General features: G+C 39.4%; 1 protein-coding gene across 1 annotated transcript in view; it reads left to right on the forward strand.

Moving 5' to 3' along the window:
- Nucleotides 1-17295, forward strand: part of Trio (trio Rho guanine nucleotide exchange factor) — a 225379-nt gene that overhangs the window by 49516 nt on the left and 158568 nt on the right. Inside the window, exons 9-10 of the mRNA XM_013013843.1 lie at nt 3999-4121; nt 14780-14971. Coding sequence (XP_012869297.1) covers nt 3999-4121; nt 14780-14971 — 315 coding nt within the window. The remainder of the gene's footprint in view (nt 1-3998; nt 4122-14779; nt 14972-17295) is intronic.

The raw sequence follows: 17295 nt of genomic DNA on the forward strand, positions 1-17295 counted from the left end.
CCGTTTTTCCCTCTCTCTACCTAGTTGCACTGCCTGTATATGTCAACTGTCACAACTCAAAGAAGGGGTATTATATACGCAGCTTAAGAGACTGCTGTGAGGGCAGGCTTACCTGGGTCCAAATCTGTAGACTGGCTCCTCCATAAAGTAACTGAGGATCCAGTCTTGTGCTGTATCTGTTAAATGGAAATTGGGATTGTTTGTCCCAGTGGTATACTGTAAGAACCATGGCTTCATGCACATATAGCCCATAAGTCATATTTGCTTCAGTAGCAGATGCTCAGATAATAACTATGTCAATCTTCTAATTAGGACAGTGATTTCCTTTTTAGAACAAACAGGGAGTTAGACTGAACTTGATGCATGATTTCCTACACATTTGGCTTAAACACTTGTGTTTTAAGTGTGGCCATTGTATTTTGCCTTGGCCTTAACCTTGGAACTGTCATTTGTGTCCATTAGAGGGCACCAGCATACAGAGAAAGGAGCTGATACCATGCTGTCTACTCTGAGAGGAGAGTTGTGTTGGGTTTCCAGCCTCTGGTTTTTGTTGTTGTTGTTGTTGTTTGGGGATTTTTGTTAGTGGATTGTGGGGCTTGAACTTGGAGTCTGGGCTCTTTTGTTCACTTTGAGCCACAGTGCCAGTTTTGTGGTGGTTAATTGGAGATAAGAGTGTCACACAATTTCCTGCCCTGGGCTGGCTTTGAACTGTGATACTTAGTTGTCAGCCTCTTGAGTAGTAGCTAGGATTACAGGCATGAGCCACTGGAGCCGGGCTGCTTTTCTGTTTTAAAGTGAACAATTTCACAAGCATGTCTTTAACAATTACAATAAATACATTGATTTTTACAACTCTGTTTATCTGGGATATCTACCCATACTTGTAAAAGAAGCAATAGCTTTATAGAAGAGTTTGTGAATATTAGCTGGAATTCATAACTGTAGCCATTATTTTAATAATGTGTTTGGAATTTATTCATTCTTCTTTGAATCAATATTAGAAGGAATCTTATTTTTCTGTTATTTACATTTCTGTCTAAGGGAACTGATGCTAAAAGAAAAATGCAGAAACATGAAGAAATGTTCATAGTAACCCTGAATGGTAGCTTTTATTTTCAGTTTACACTTCCTGGAATACCTTCATTATGCTTTTAAATACTATGTTTTAAATCTTTTAAATACTGTGTTTCCTTCAGTTTTTAACTACTGTTTATATTTAATTTTTAAATCATGCCGTTATTTCATATTTCTGTGAGGTTAGCAGTAAAAATCAGATGTGCTGCTTTCTGATGGTTTAAAGTTAAAGAATATATAGATTATATTATAATTTTCTAGGTTTTTTTTTAATGTCTCCCTTAACCCTTCATGAAGACCTTACAGGTGGTGGACTGATGCCTAGGTATTACTTAGCTACCTCCAAATCCTCAGATTTAAAATATTTTATACTTCCCTTTTGCAGGGTATTAACTTCATGCCCAGAGGTATGTTTCAATAAATGCACTCATTCTTAGAGGTACAGTGAGCTTAAAGTTGAGACCTTCCTTTAGGAGGGAATAGGACTTGTGTTTTATAAAGTATACCAAGAAGCTATCATTTAGATCTGCCATGAAGTCTGGTAGAAAATTAATATAGCAGTAGTGAAGGAAAAGGAAAAGGACTCTTTTGTTATCTTATGTGGAATGTACTAGGAGAAAGCAAATGTGCTAGGTGTCAATTACATGGAAATGGGCCAGACGTGAGCTGTGTATTTGCCTCCCTGATGTTAAGATGCTAACCATAGATATTGTCAAATACAACTCATCATGATTACTACCACTGAGCAGGGAGGGAAACTGAAGCTTGGAAAGGTTACAGAATATTCCCCAAAATAAGCCATCAGATTCTGTCTTTGCGCAGGGGTCCAGCAAGGAAGTAGTGGCAGTAAGAGGGCTTTCAGAAGGAGAGTTGGGGACCCTTGGTGACAGATTAGATTGCATTGACAGCACAGCCGGACCCAGTAAGGGTTACTCTACATATTACAATGCCATGTGACTGGCAGAGTGCTAGCAATGACAGAAAAGATTTAGAAATGAACTGTAGTTACAAGGTAGGCATATAGCTTTGGACTGAGCACCTACTTTCTCTACTTCCCCACCCCCCAACAACTGCTTCTGTCTCAGCTGCTGCCAGTTCTGCAAGGGTCTTGACTGAGAACCAGAGGCTTGTAAAGATTGATAGGCATTTTATTTATGTGAAGTACTAGCATACAGAAAGGCCATCAATTTTGAAGCACATTGGTGTTGAACAGTAGAGAGCAAGTTTATCTCTTTTTCTGCCAGCATAGATGATCTTTCCATGATCCATGGGTATCATGGAAGATCCCCCTTTTGTGGCAATGAACCTCAAGTTGAGTCTGTTTCATTTTGCCATCATTGAAGCTAAGGCTGGCCTCTTTCTAGGTTGCCCTTCAGAAAACTGTCTTTGCTTGGTATGCCACATTTCTTCCATCCACGTTCTTTCAGTTTGTATATTCAGGTACCTGATGTCATCTGAATATTTGTGCCTCCTACAAGATTATGTTGAAATGTAATCCAGCATTTATTGGTCTTGATAGATAGGGCCTTTAGGAGGTGATTAGATCAGGGCTTAACCTTCCTGAGTGGAATTAATGCCTTGTACCCGGTCCCAAACTTGGACCACATGAAGACAAGTAGAAGGTAACCATCTTGGACGTATTAAGCTCCTGAACTGTGCTCCTGCTTACAGATAATCTGGCCTAACGCATCTTGCTAGAGCATCTTAATGAACCAACACCACAGTTGCATACATCCAAAGTGTGAATCTTGAGCACTTTTTTCAGGGAGAGGAGTACAGTCTATACTTGGCTTTGAACTTCTGGACTTGGGCTTGCTTAAACAAGTTCTTTACAACAGCGCTATGCCTCCAGCCCCATTTTTACCTGCTGGTTATTTTTGAGGAGGGTCTTACAGCATGCTCCACATGTCCCTGGACCTAATCCCTCTGTATTAGGCTTCCTGTGGTTGCATGGTACACACTGTGGCATCGATTTCCCTCTGTTGAGATGGCTCCTCATGGACTTTTCTATCCAAGCTGGGCTGCAAACACAGTCCTCCCATTTTTAGCTTCCTAAGTACCAAGAAATGAGCTACCAGTATCATTAAGCCTTCAGCACTTTAATAGTACATTAACAAATACATTTAAAATATTTAAAATTGTTCAGATAAGTGTTTTTAGTTAGATACTGATATACTTGCTGTTTTGTGCTTTTCAGTCAAAGAGAGACAGTATTCATTTGATGTAATACAAATATTTGTTAGATATTGTCAGTGTCCTATGATTTCTCAGTAGGAAAACCAAGGACATATTCTTACTGAGTCTCAGCTATGAACTCTATAAAGCATCAAGTTGTACTACTTTGTTTTTTTTCCTTTAGTTTAGTACATGTTAACTAACAAAAACCCTTAAGTAGTTGAGTTCATAGAATGCTTACCTTTTTACAATGTCTTACTTCATAGAATAAACTGTCCTCCAAGACCAGGGCTGAGGCATGTGTCTTGTTTGCTGAGGGTTTACTTACATATTTTGATCTTCTAATGTACACATAAGAGAAAATCTACAGCTGAACTTTAGGTACCTGGGTTGTGAAGCTTTAAGTCTTCAAAAATTACCTAGTTAACTGGTTCTGCATGCTTTGATAACTGCTCTAATGCACAGAACCTAGTCTGATTAGTGGCTTAGTTGTATATAAAATGAAGTGAGAATGAATTGAATCATTACTGCATGTATTGTTTATATATAGAAAGATTTACGTTAAGATTTACGTTAAGATCTGAGTAAAGTCCTGGTAGAGAGGCCTATTTAAGGTGTAATTACCAAATGTGTTAATTTAGTATCTAAGTACTTTGTTCTGGTTTTCTAATATCTTAATGAATTGATTACAGACTTCACTGGACAAGATAGGCATTGTTTTAATGACACGTGGCTGCATTTTATTGTAGGTGCTGGACTGGATTGAAAATCATGGAGAAGCTTTTTTGAGCAAACACACAGGCGTAGGGAAATCTCTTCATCGGGCCAGAGCTTTGCAGAAACGCCATGAAGATTTTGAAGAAGTAGCACAGGTAAATTAATCCTTTCCCTCTTTTCTTTCCTAAATACTTGTGTAAATGGCTTTGAATCACAGTCTTAATCACCTTTGCTAGATGTATTTGAAATAAATCAATGATATTAAACACTACTTTCAGAATAAGGCTGTCATTGTTGAGGCATGATTTAGGCCAGTACATATTGAATGCTTGTGTCATATTTAATGTATTATAGTTTGATAACTAGTTTGTCACATTCTAATTCATAGTCAGAGAATAATAGTCCTTATATTCTTTTTTCAGAAAATATAGTTAGTTTTATTGTCAAGATGATGTACCAGAGGGGTTTCAGTTACATATGTAAGGTAGTGAGTACATTTCTTGTCGACCATTGTTAACCCCTTCCTCATTTTTCTTGTACCCCCCTCAAGTTCTAAAGTTCATTTCCAACATATATATTGTCATGTGAATATTGCCGTTGCATTGGTTCACCCTTTGTCTCACCATTTTGTTGTTCCCCTTCCCTACCTTAGTTCAGATAAATGTATATAATAGACAGGGTACCAAAGTCAAATGCAGTGACAAAGGAGTTTAACCATGGTGGGGAAAAGAACAAAAGAAAAAAGAAGTACTTATATTCTTGAATGATAGAACCATCATTGACTTTGTCTTGTTTGCAGCTGTGCTAAGTGTGTGTTCTTAGGCAATGAGCTGGTATCTAATGTATTCAGTGATTGGGTTTATGATGTTTGAGCATTGGCTGTAATGCTCACATGCTGTGAGCCGTTTGACAAGTTACTTAACCTATTTGAAGTAGTCTTTCTAATCTGAACAATCCCTCTTCCTCTCCCCCTCTTTCCCCTTTCCTCCTCTTCCTTCTCATATACATCAGTGTGTGGGAATTATAAAAAAGTAGGGAAAAGTTGTCTTGAAAAGAGAAGTTGTCTAAATAGGAGAATAATTCAGACAGTGTCATAAAACTAAGGAATATCAAAATTCTTAAAAACAAGAAGAGAAAAATGACATCTGTGAGAGTACCTATTGAAATACAGTGACTTTTCTTCAGTAACCATAGATTCTGGAGGGCAGTAGAGTAGAGCCTGAACCTTGGGTTCTCTACCCAACTGAATTATCTTCCAACAGTGATGGTAACGGAAATAAGATGTAATAATCTGTCCAAAAATATCAGTAATTTCAGTAAATAGATTATATTTGTTAAAGACTAAAGATTTTCATATTGAAAACACTGTTAATTTTTATTAACTATTTATGATGGGCACATCTAAAGCATAAAAATACCCAGAAAGTTTGAAAATAGTAGCTCTAAGAGAACAGAGGAGAATACTCAGTGCTTTGCTGCTACTGGGAAGAGTTTCAGTCCTTTCTTAGCACCTCTTGCTCCTGGGATTCCAAGGGTACCTGACCCTAACTGAAAGTTGGAAATGCTGATACCTATAATCGGACTACTTGGAAAGATGGGATTGGGAGGATCACAGTTTGAAGCCAACCTATGCAGAAAAGTTCACAAGACCCCTTCTCAACTGAGAACACCTGTTACTCTAGCTACAATGAGAAGCCTAAAATATGCATGTCATTTTCTGGGAGTTCACCAGGCAGAAAACAAGACTGTATCAAAAATAACAGCACAAAAAGCATGCCTACAGCCTGGCCAGCAAATGCAAAGCAGCTGAGTTCAAACCTCATCATTGGTCCTCCTTTCCCCCAGGAAAACCCACCTAAAAGTAAAAGAACTGGGAGAAGGACAGGGATTATCCCAAGTGATGCTGCAGCATATCTGCCAGGCCTGAGTTTAATCCCTAGTACCCCCAGAAAACAAAAAACAAAAACAAGATTGGTTAGGTCATTTCTGGGGTTGTAGTGTGTGTGTGTGTGTGTGTGTGTGTGTGTGTGTGTGTGTGTGTGTGTGTGTGTGTGTGTGTGTGTGTGTGTGTGTGTGTGTGTGTGTATTGTATTTTGAAGGTTTCTTTATAAAATTAATTCTGAATTGGTTTTAGCTTACAGGTCTTTAGCTAGCTGTTTATTAAAAAATTTTTTCACATAGTGAACTTCTTTAAATGAGTAAATTGTGACATGATGAAGTAACCTAACAAATTTAAAGAGGAAGTAGTGAAAGCTTATGGTTGAATTCACTGAAAATGCACTAAATATAGAGTAGTTATATAGAACAATTCTAGTCTTCTGGGAAGGAGGAACTCAGAAAGGATCTCATGTTTGCTTGCTGGAGCAAGTTATATGGTCTAGTGTAACTTGTGTGGGCACCAGATTTGCAGGATCACTGGTTTTCAGCATTGTTTTAGACACTGGTGACAGTTTCTGCTCAAAAAGCACTTGGATCACTTTTGCACTCACTTTTGCAGAGCCAAGAACTTGCCTGTGATTAATATGAAGATGCTTTAGTTTTTGCAGTGATTGTGAATAGATCTATCTTGTTAAGTGAATCCATGCAAATTGTATTACAGTGTGTGGTATGAACAACCCTTGTGCATTTTCATTTACTAATGTAAAAGGGAAAAAATGCTTTCCACCTGAAGCTTTTTGCAAATGACTATTGGAAAAGAAGTTGCTCTTTAACTGATTTTTTTTTAACCTTTTGAATAGTCTCAGTCAGTGTTCTTTTTTAGATTTACAAAGCTCTGATGCAACAGGCAGAGAATGCTAGTTCAGGGATCAAGCTGGCTTTGAGAGCACAGCCCTGCAGTTAGTGAGTCTTTGTCATAGCTTCTTCCCATAGGACCACTCTTGACGTGTTTAACTTATTTGGCTTCCTTCTACTTGTCCATGGGATTCAAATTCTTCTAAAGACAACCTGTCATAAACTCATCCTCTAGGACGTTGCTCCCCGGTTCTCTTGACAGCTTTCTATGTGTGCCATACAATTACCTTGTTTTACTGGATCAGCAAACAAAGGACCTCAAGTTCATTCCAGATTTTTAGAAGATACAGATGTGTCCACAACATGTGAACATACAAATGCTTCCACATTCTTAGCATGCTTTAAATTTCTGCTTATATACAAGTGTTTTTTTAATCTTGTAAAATACATTAATAGTGGAAGATTCAGGGAAAATTCTTTTTATAACTTAAACCAATTATAAAGTTAGTTTTACTGATTTTGTATATTCATACACACATAAACATATATTACAGAGCATGAAAAATATCCGGTAGGGGCATGTTGGGTGTGCCTGTAGTACCAGTAGTAGGATACTAGGCTAGGAATTTGAGACGCGTCTGGGCATTGTAGAACTATGTCTCAAAAGATACAAATTTAAAAAAAAATCAGCAGAGAGACCTTCCTGGCATCAGTCTGAAAACTTTTTCTTTGGTGCTAGTCCTGCTGGGGCTTGAGCTCAGGGCATGGTTGCTGTCCCTGAGTTTTTGTGCCCAAGGCTAGTGCTGTACCAGTTGAGCCACAGCTCCATTTCTAGCTTTTTTGCCGGTTAAGTGAAGATAAGAGTCTCAGGGACTTTCCTGTCCAGGCTGGCTTCAAACTGCAATCCTCAGATCTCAGCCTCCTGAGTAGCTAGGATTACTGGCCACCAGCACAGAGAAAGTTATTTTTTTTATCAAAAATGTCCTTTAGTTGACATATACATAAAAGGTATCAAGTCTTTTCAGCAAAGCTTTCTCTCACTGTAAAGTGATCCCAATGCCTCCCTTCCTCCAGTTGCTATAAGAATGCATTAAAAAAAAAATCTCTGACATTAACAGCTGGTCAGTGCAAGTCCTTGTCCTAGAATATTTAAGCCATTCAAATTATCCAGGCCTTGGATGAATACTAACATAGTATGTTAACCCTGGGACCTAGCTCCAGACTGATGTGGTAGGTGTATTTACCCCATAACTCACCTTATCTTGTTGAATCCACCCACATTGAAAAAACCCTGGCACCTTTGGTCAGATGTTAGCCTGCCGTTAGTGATTTTAGTTTTATCACAATGAAGTGAAATTGAATGTTTCACTTCTGTAACAGGTGTATTTGTTAGGTGACAGTGTTGAGTTTGTCTCTGTAACATTGTCTTTTCCCTTCCTGAATAGATGGTTATCTTGGGAATTTATGAGCCTTTTAAATGGCCATGTAAATTTTCTGGGCCTTTCCTGTTTGTACTGTAGGTGTACTGACCCACCCCCTCTTTTTTTCTTTCTTTTTTTTAATTACAGTTTGATAGAAATAGAATACCTTGGATATTTCTATACGTGAACTTTTCTTTACTTGTTATCTTAAAAAAAAACCAAATGCATTAGGAATATTTGAGACTTGTAATGCTTGTTTTCTACCTTTTCTGTCTGTCCTAAAATTAGAAAAACCATCTTTGCATGTTCTGAATACAGCCCTGGCCTTCTTTAAATGAGACTCAGGCTCTAGCAGCTAAGGATTATAGGAAGTGGCAAAATCTGCATTACAGCTCTCCTGTTTGCCTGAGTCCTAATAATTATGCAACTTAAATCTGCTTCTCTAGAAAAAGAGGAACTGGTTTGGGTGATACCCTGCCACTTCCATTATTTCCTTTAATCTTCAAGAAAAGAAGGAACGGAATGGCTCTAAGACTAGTTTTTAAGGGTAAAAGTAGTAAGTCAGGCTTTCTCACCATAGTTGCACAGAGCTCTGGGCTTATACTTCCCAAGGACCCTGATGCTACTGGTTCAGCCTCTTCATGTAACTTCATCATGTATGCATGTTCTGTTGGTAACCTTTGTGTAACCTTGAGATTACGTGCCTCTGTGTGGCCTTATTTAACCATAGTTGGCCTTCTGCCACTTTTGTCTAATGAGGGTATAAACAAGCACCACTGGAGGACAGGCTGGCTGGCAGAATATGAACCTGTGAGCAGTTTGCTGTTAATGCTCTGTGCTGTGTGCTTGGCTGCTGCTGATTGGTTCGTAGATAGAGAGCTTAAATAAAAGCCTGGCCCCAATCCCTATCCTGCCACAAATCTTTTGTCTTTCCAAATCCTGGTTCATTCTACTTGGGGCTGAGAACCTGTACCCACACAGGTGCTTTGAGATAGGACAGTAGTGAGCAGAAGGAAAAATTCAGTCTCTTCCCTAGATGACACATTTCTCACTTGACATATCTGCAAAGGCCTCGGTTGTTGGAAGAGTCTCAGCTATACTGACTGACTTGGGCAAGTTACTTCACCTCTGTGCCTCAGTTTCCTCAGGGAACAAGTGGGGATTAAGTGGTCTCATGTCATAGACTATTAGGAGCCCCAGTGTAACTCTTCAAAAGTCAACACTTAGGTTTGGGATGGTTTAGTATTAGCAGATGGAAATCACTGTTTTTCCATTTCCAAAAGATCCAAGAAGGTCCTGTTTCTAGGAAGGCCTGGCTGGCCAGGTTGTCAAGGTGACAGTGCTGTAGCCCGCCAGTAGCCCTGCCAGTAGCCCGCCAGGACTACTGTCAGTGCTGAGGGAGGCCCTTGACCCCTTGTGCAGTCTCATGTTCTTCAAGTATAAGCTGACTACTGGGATGAATGATTTAGTATGATGTCCCAAATCATTCAAAAACATACTTGTTCCTTTAGCATGCTGCTTTTCCAGTGTGATTTTCTACTGACTAAAATGAAGGTAAACCCTCAGAATTAGGTAGTGCTTTACTAATGGAAAGCACTGTCAAGTGAAAATCTACTTTCCCAACACAAAAGGTAAATGACTTCAAAGTTGTAGTGCTGATCAAGAAGAAAACAAGACTCAGCTCTTCAGAAAAGTGTTCATTAGCTCTGTTTGGCACTGCACTCCCATATACCTGCTCAGATGCAGACCTTGGCTCTGAAGTCAAACATACTGTGAGACTGCTGGGGTCTCCATCATCTTGGAATGATGGATATAATCTGTGAAGAAAGAGAATGTGGTAGGTAGGTAGAGTGCATGCAGACCTAAACAGCTAATGGGTACAATTTTGTCACTAGGGGGACTCTTTTTATGGCCAGAAGTTATACCAGGCATTTGGAGCTCCTGCTCTAGAGGAGGAAGGAAGATTTGGATGAGATAATCCCTGGAAAGCTGTCAGAAATGTCAGAAATTGTACCATAGGTGAAAACTGGTTTGTAAATCTGTCTCTCACATAGCTTACTCACTCTTACACATACACACACATATACATATTAATGAGCATTGTATTTCAGGACGCTTTCAGATTTCAAAGGTTCCTATGCCCTGCTTCTCCGTTAATACCTTTACTATATTTGCTTTAATTAATAAACTAATACATTATTATTTTTAACTAGTATCTATATTTTATTCAGGCTTCCTTAATTTTTCTCTTAGTGTCTTGATATTTTAAGGTCCCTTACAGCATATATTCCACATTATATTTAGTATCAGTTTTTCTGAGCTTTCTCTTGGCTCTTAGACTTTCTTAAATTATTTTTCATTGTTATTAATCCTCATCATTACTGTTGTTATTCTAACCCATAGTGTACAAAGGAGGCCACAGCATAGAGGGGCTGCTCTTATGTTGCCTGGTTTAACACCTCCATGATTCTGTAAAGTGAGCTCGGTGTCACAGATAAGGCTGTGAGGGGAAACCTGCCAGGGGCAGAGCCATCGATGACAGGCTGAGGTGAAGCTCTTCTTGTCAGTCAGGCTGTAGAAGTTGTTGATCTTCCCGTTCTGATTCCACCATGCATTCAGGGCTTCTTGTGCTGCAGTCATCATTCTTTATTGTTGCCACACTGTCTGGGTCAGGAGCCCAGAGTTGCTTAGTATCAGAGTAGTTGTGGCTTCACCATGGAGCAGTGTGAAAGAACATTGGCCCAACAGAGCTTGCTGTAACAAAGCTCTTTTGAAGTGGACAGTTTTTCTTTTCATACATGAATTGTAACTTGGCTTCTCAATGTGTCCTACTAAGTATATAAAAAAACCCTTTATGTTTTTAGGCTTCATATTAAGATTGAGAACTGACTGCTTTCCTAAAAAAATTATTTGATTACAAAGAATATGTAGTGTGAACACTTAAGTATTTTCCAAGTCTAGCCATAAATAGTAAATTTTAAAAGATTTGTAGATAACTCATCTTCTACCTAATTTCTAAAGTGTTCTAAAAGACCCTGTATTAAGAACATTCACTAAAATCCTAAATTTTAATGACATTCTTAAGAGATGGTTTTTTGGGGGCTGACAGGGAGGAAAATATAGTGGTGACGTTTGTCTCACAGCAGTATTACAAAGGGCTTAGGCTTGCCTTGCCTTTTAAGTGCTACAACACATTGCAGGTAATGGTAACCACAGCCTTTGTCAGACATTGTTTTTGAATTCTACTTCCACCGTCTACCATAGTCTTGTACCAAAACTGAGATTCAACAGTCCTTATCTGTAGTACAGGCTGGGGTTAGAAGACACAGTAGTAATATAGCATGTTATGAGATATGGATAATAAAGACCAAATTTCAGTTATCTATAGCGACTCACCCCCTTGGTGGATGTCTCCACTGTGCCCCATCCCAGCTGTGGCACCTGATGTGTCCGGTGCTCTGTAAATGTGAATCAGTTGAAGACACCCTCACCTATCCCATTGTACTTCTTTTAACAATTATTTTACACTTGAATAAGTTGGAATTACAGCATAAATAGCATCCCCCAGTTTACCCCCAAGCCATTTACCTGAGTGTGTACTTCCTACTAAGAAAAAAATATTTTACTCAGCTGTCTCAAAATCAGGAAATTGGCTGCCATCCAAACCATGAAAGTGATGCTAGACATGGATGGTTCACATCTATAATCCCATCTGTTCAGGAGACTGAGAGCTGAGGATCATAATTCACACCCAACCCAGGTTTTAAAAAAAAGTCCATGAAATTTTTAACTCCAAAAATGAAGCAAAATGAAGACTGAAGGCATGGCTCAAGTGGTAAAGTGTCAGCTGTCAACAAGCAAAGTTAGAAGATGAAGCCTCAAGTTCAAGTCCCAGAACCAGCACAAGAAAGCAACATGCCAACTTTGGAGCATTGGAGCCCATAGATTCTTTGTAGCAGTGGATTCACTTCACATCACCTGTGCATTTCATTGTCATGTCTCTTTGGACCAGAAACTTAGGGTTTTTGGATTCTTCTTTGAATTTTGAGGGCTGACACTTAACAAGATTTAGGACCTACTTTTGGAAATGGTCCTCATAAGATATTTCTCCTAAGTGATGGACATCTTGGCAGAAATAGCACAGAAACAGTGTTTCCCATGACATCTCATCAGGTGTGGACAGTTTCAGCTTGTCCTCTTAGATAAGATCCTGGGTTAAGGTAGTATTTATCAGGATTCTTTCCTAAAAAGTTATTCTTTCCTGATTTGTAATTAGTAAGTACTTGGTGATGATATAGTTATTCTGTATCTCATTCCACATCAGTGTTACTTAATTTATATCAGTGTAGATTGGCAGTTTCATTGTGTTATGTGGGTTCTTCTCTAAGAACTGTTACTGTTTATTCTTATTTGACTGGCAGAAATCTCCTCACACTGCTTCTGTATCCTGACTTGTCCATATTGGCCTTAAACCTTTCCTTACCTGTTGCAGGCTCATGTACTACATCCTACTGCAGCCCTTCAGTCAGCGGTTTCTCTAAAGAACTCTGATTCCTTTTATAGGTAAATGGTATTTCAAAGAGAAAATCTAGTGCTAAGTAAGCATATTTATTGCTGTTGAGCTATTGCTGCTTTGGGGCATTCCAAGTAGACAGAGGAAGAGAGGAAAGTGTGTGCATGACACATACAAATGCACATTCATGCCTGTTTGTTCTGGTTCCAACCTACTTCTAGTGCCAAGAGTTGGCGCAAGTGTTTTCTTTTTCAACATTTATAATTTTGTTAAATGGCGGGTTTTAGCTTCATTATCCTTAAGATATTGACTGACTTGATCAATCTCTTGGATTTAATGAATCTTTCAACTTGGAGACCACTCCCTTTCCAAAATGAAGTGGCTGTGGTTTGGATGTTTGGGAGTGTGGTCCTTCTGTGACAATGTTGGAAGGTGAGACATTTAAGTCCATGGCCTAGTGTGAGGTCCCTAAGTCAATTGGGGGCATGTTTACTTAAGTTGTTGAAAATCCATCTCTCTCAGACTTTGTGTTTCAATATGTGATTTTCTTCCACACATGCTCCTAGTACTGCAATACCATCTGCTATTAAGCCCCAGTCAGAGCCAAAGAAATGGGGCTTCTTGATTTTGAACTTTTCAGTGTCCAAAGTTACTAGCTACATAATCCTTTTCATGTAGCCTGCCTCAGATATTTTGTTACAGTAGTAAAAAACAGACTAAAACAGAAAGTTGATACCAAATAAGGTGTTTCCTAATAGCAAATAGCTGAAAGTGTGGAATTATCTTGGAATTGAGGTATAGGCAGAAGTGAAAGAGTTTGGAGGAATAGACTAGGAAAACATAATGCCTTCGGGGAAGTATTAAAGCGTCAGTGAATCCTACAGGTGACTCATTGAGGACTCAGAAGATAGGGAACTAAGTTCTTTTGGAAATTGGACAAAAGGCCGCCCTTGTTGCATTGAGACAAAGTGTCTGTACCCATGAGACTTTACAAAAGGCTGAGATTAGTAACAGTGGACTGGTGGTGACAGAATAACCACCTGCTAAATAGATGAGCCAGAATCCTAATCATCAAGTGTTAACAGTTTGAAGATAAAATGTCCCCAGCTAGCAGCACTATTTGGAGAGGTGCTGAAGGCTTTGAGGGGAGGGTGCCTTCCTTTCGGAGGAGGTGTTGGGAGGTGTGGGAATGTCTTTAGGGGCTTGATCTTGCCCGGGCCTCTTTTTGTATCTCTGCTGCTTTCTGTCCACTATGACGTGAGGACTATCTGTTATCCCATATTGAATCCTTTCTACACTTTCGGCCACCTCCTACCTTCTTGGATGAAACACCCTGCTCAACTGTTGGAGGACTAGGATGAAGGATTCAACTTGTTTCTCATGGGGAACCACAGGCTGTTTTCCCTGACCTTCCTGAAAAACCTTAGTTTTGCTGTGGCTGCCCAGGAGTCCTCTAGCTATTGTCACCTTCCCCCACCTCATTACTGATGACCCTTGCAGATAGTTTCTAGTACTGGTCTCAAAACTCTAGTACATTTGCCAATATGAGGAACCTACATGCAGTTTCAGATTTATGAAGGATTGAAATAAAGTTCAGAGTATTTTACACAGTTATTAAGCTACCTTTCAGCTCTTGAAAACTGACTACTTTATACCTATTATAATTATTCCTTCTCATAAATGTTTTCCCTTAGCAGAAAAAAAAGGTAAGCATGGAATTAACTAACTAAAACCATAAAGTAGAGAAGCAGGCATTTGTAGTTATAGGTTGTTTCCTGTTTTTCACCTTTGTAAATATCTGGAATTTTTTTTCAAGTTGGCTGGTTGGTTGGGTTTCTGTTTTTTTGAGTCATGGAACGACCCTTTAGCTGCCATGAATACCCTGTGGCTGCTTCAGATGCAAGGATTTTGTCATGAGGCCCAAATATTAATGATAAGTACAAAATAGTTTTAGAAAAAGCTACTGATACAAATATGTAGAGCTCCTAAAATTATCATCTCCGTATCATATGTATATATTCTGTCCAACTTAAGTAAATGGTCAGAAATATCACTAATTGACTTTGTGTTACTGGCTGTTAAAGCTCCTTGCCTGGCTGATTTGCTGCTTATTCACTTTCTTTTCTTGGGGTGTTTTCTTTTGCAGAATACATATACCAATGCAGATAAATTACTAGAAGCAGCAGAACAGCTAGCTCAAACTGGGGAATGTGACCCAGAAGAGATTTATCAGGCTGCTCATCAGCTTGAAGACCGGATTCAAGATTTTGTTCGCCGAGTAGAACAACGAAAGATCCTACTGGACATGTCAGTGTCCTTTCATACCCACGTAAAAGAGGTAAGAGAGCAGGAGGCAAAAAATGTAATTTTCACCTAACAATGTCTTTGGACTTCTTGGAAGAAATACGAATGTGTTCAGGTAGCCGGTGTAAGTACATCTGTGCAGACAGGGAAGGTGCTGTGCTGTGCTAGACTTCCTTATCCCAAGAGTGCAACTTTGCCTTCACAACTCTTCACAGTCCAAGCCACCTTTCTCACTGGTCTTGTTCTGTCTTCTCTTCCAAAATCCTTCCTCCTCAGTGCAGTGTCTTTAAATGGTGACACTGACACCTGCGAGGCTGACTATATTCGCTTCTCTTTCCCATGTGCAGTTAGCAGCCGTTCACTTTCTAGTTAGTGTTACATACACATGGCACAGCACTGGTCACGTGGTCTTAGGATAGTGTCATCTCTCTCTCTTTCCCTTGAGTGTTAGAATGTTTGATTCTCTTTGTCTTGTCTGAGAGAAAGAGCGCTGTAGGTGATCTGTTTATAAAAGCAGTCCAGAAGCCCAGGCCAGTCTGGCCCACCTGAGAGGAAGAGAACTGGGCAGATGTCCAGTCTGTCAGTTCCTCATGTGAGCCACAGGGGCACCATTGCCCTGGATGTCTTAGAATGTCTTAGATGCTGCAGAAAAAGCAGCTAACAGCAGCTCACAGATGGAACTGACAGTAAGTCAGGAGGGCTGGAAGCCTCCTATCTGTTATACATAGTACATGACACTTGTCTGTGTTTTGTGGCTACTAATGTTCTTCAGAAGCTTAGGCATCTGGAAAGTATGGGTATGACATCCTGTTATGACAAAGATCTTTTTTTAATTATTGAAATTTAAACTAGTAAGCAGAATCTTCTACTGAGCCTTTCCTGGAGCTTTTTCTTTTTTGTTTTTCATGCTTGTTATTTTTGAGATAGGATTGTGCTTCCTGCAAAGTGTGCTCCTGGACCCCTATTTGCCTGTTGGAGGCATGCTGTCATAACCAAGATGAGAGGTATACACCACTACACCTATTGAGAAGGAGTCTTATAGGCTTTTCTACCAGAGTTGACTTTAAACCACAGAACTGGTATACTCAGTCCCCCCAAGGAGCTTTAAAATCCCAAGACTCTTGGAAAGCTACTGTCCCTGCATTAGGCCTCAGCTCCTTCATCTTAAAAAGAGGTAATGGAAGTATCTATTTTATATGGTAGTTTTAAGAATTGAGGGAGTTAATACATAGACAGTTCTTAGAACAATGTCTGATACATAGGAAATGATTAATAATGCTGCACAGAGTGTGTTATATTTATATACACACACTATATAGAATCATGGATATACACACATGCGTATAATTCCATGTCACTAGATTATCTCCTATTGTAGAGCATTTTAGTACTTTAACATACATTTCTTGAATTCTATCCCTTCACACTACCAACATCATCCACCTAAAAATAAAATAAAAATGAGTTATTGGAAAATTCAATACCTCCAAATTCATTGTAATAAAATCTGTTTATAACTGGGTACCAGTGGCTCATGCCTATAATCCTATTACTCAGGAGGCTGAGATCTGAGGATCCAGGCTTGAAGCCAGCCCAGGCCAGAAAGTCTGTGAGACTCTTATCTGTAATATATATCCCAAGACTTTCTCCCCTAAGTGTGAGCCATCATTACCCAGCTAGGACAGAAAGTGTTTGCATGAAGCAGAACCTGTGATTTAAACCACAAGGTCTACATGACATGGTTTTCAGAAAGGAAACATTGCAGGGTAAGTGGGAGGAATGGCTTTTGTGGAAGTTCTTCAGAGATGAGGTTTGGGTCCTCTGTGACATCAGCATTTTGAGGGAGAAATAACAGTAAAACATTCCCCAGGGAGCAGACCATGGAGAGCCTGTGTTGTCACTTGGCTTGGAAATTATAATTAGTCAAAATACCTTTGGTTTTCACTGATTTGTACTCTAGAAACCTCTAGACTAAGGAGACCTTAAATCTATTTCATGGGTTAAGCAGTTTACTTTCACAGTAGAAAACTTTCAGAGCCTAATTTAAACTTTGCTTTTCATATGAAGAGAACCCAGAATGTTTATCCTGATTGCTTCCTGGACTTAAAGTGACCCCAGGGAAAATGGAAGATGGGTGGCCAGTGGGGTATGCGTAGCAGGATCCCTTCTTACCTCGGCTGCTAGAGTGCAGTTCAGGTGTGCTCCATGTGGCTGTGGTTTATGTACTTTATTTTAGCTCTGGCCTTTTTTTTTTTTTTTTTGGAGGATTTATCTTTCCCTGACCAGCTCCGGACTTTTCTCAATGTCTTTCCTTAGTGCTGTATGAAAGTGTCAAACTCGGGCTGGGAAGGTGGCTCA

The sequence above is a fragment of the Dipodomys ordii genome, unplaced genomic scaffold, assembly GCF_000151885.1.
Source record: "Dipodomys ordii isolate 6190 unplaced genomic scaffold, Dord_2.0 Scaffold21, whole genome shotgun sequence".
In the NCBI taxonomy this organism is placed as follows: domain Eukaryota; kingdom Metazoa; phylum Chordata; class Mammalia; order Rodentia; family Heteromyidae; genus Dipodomys; species Dipodomys ordii.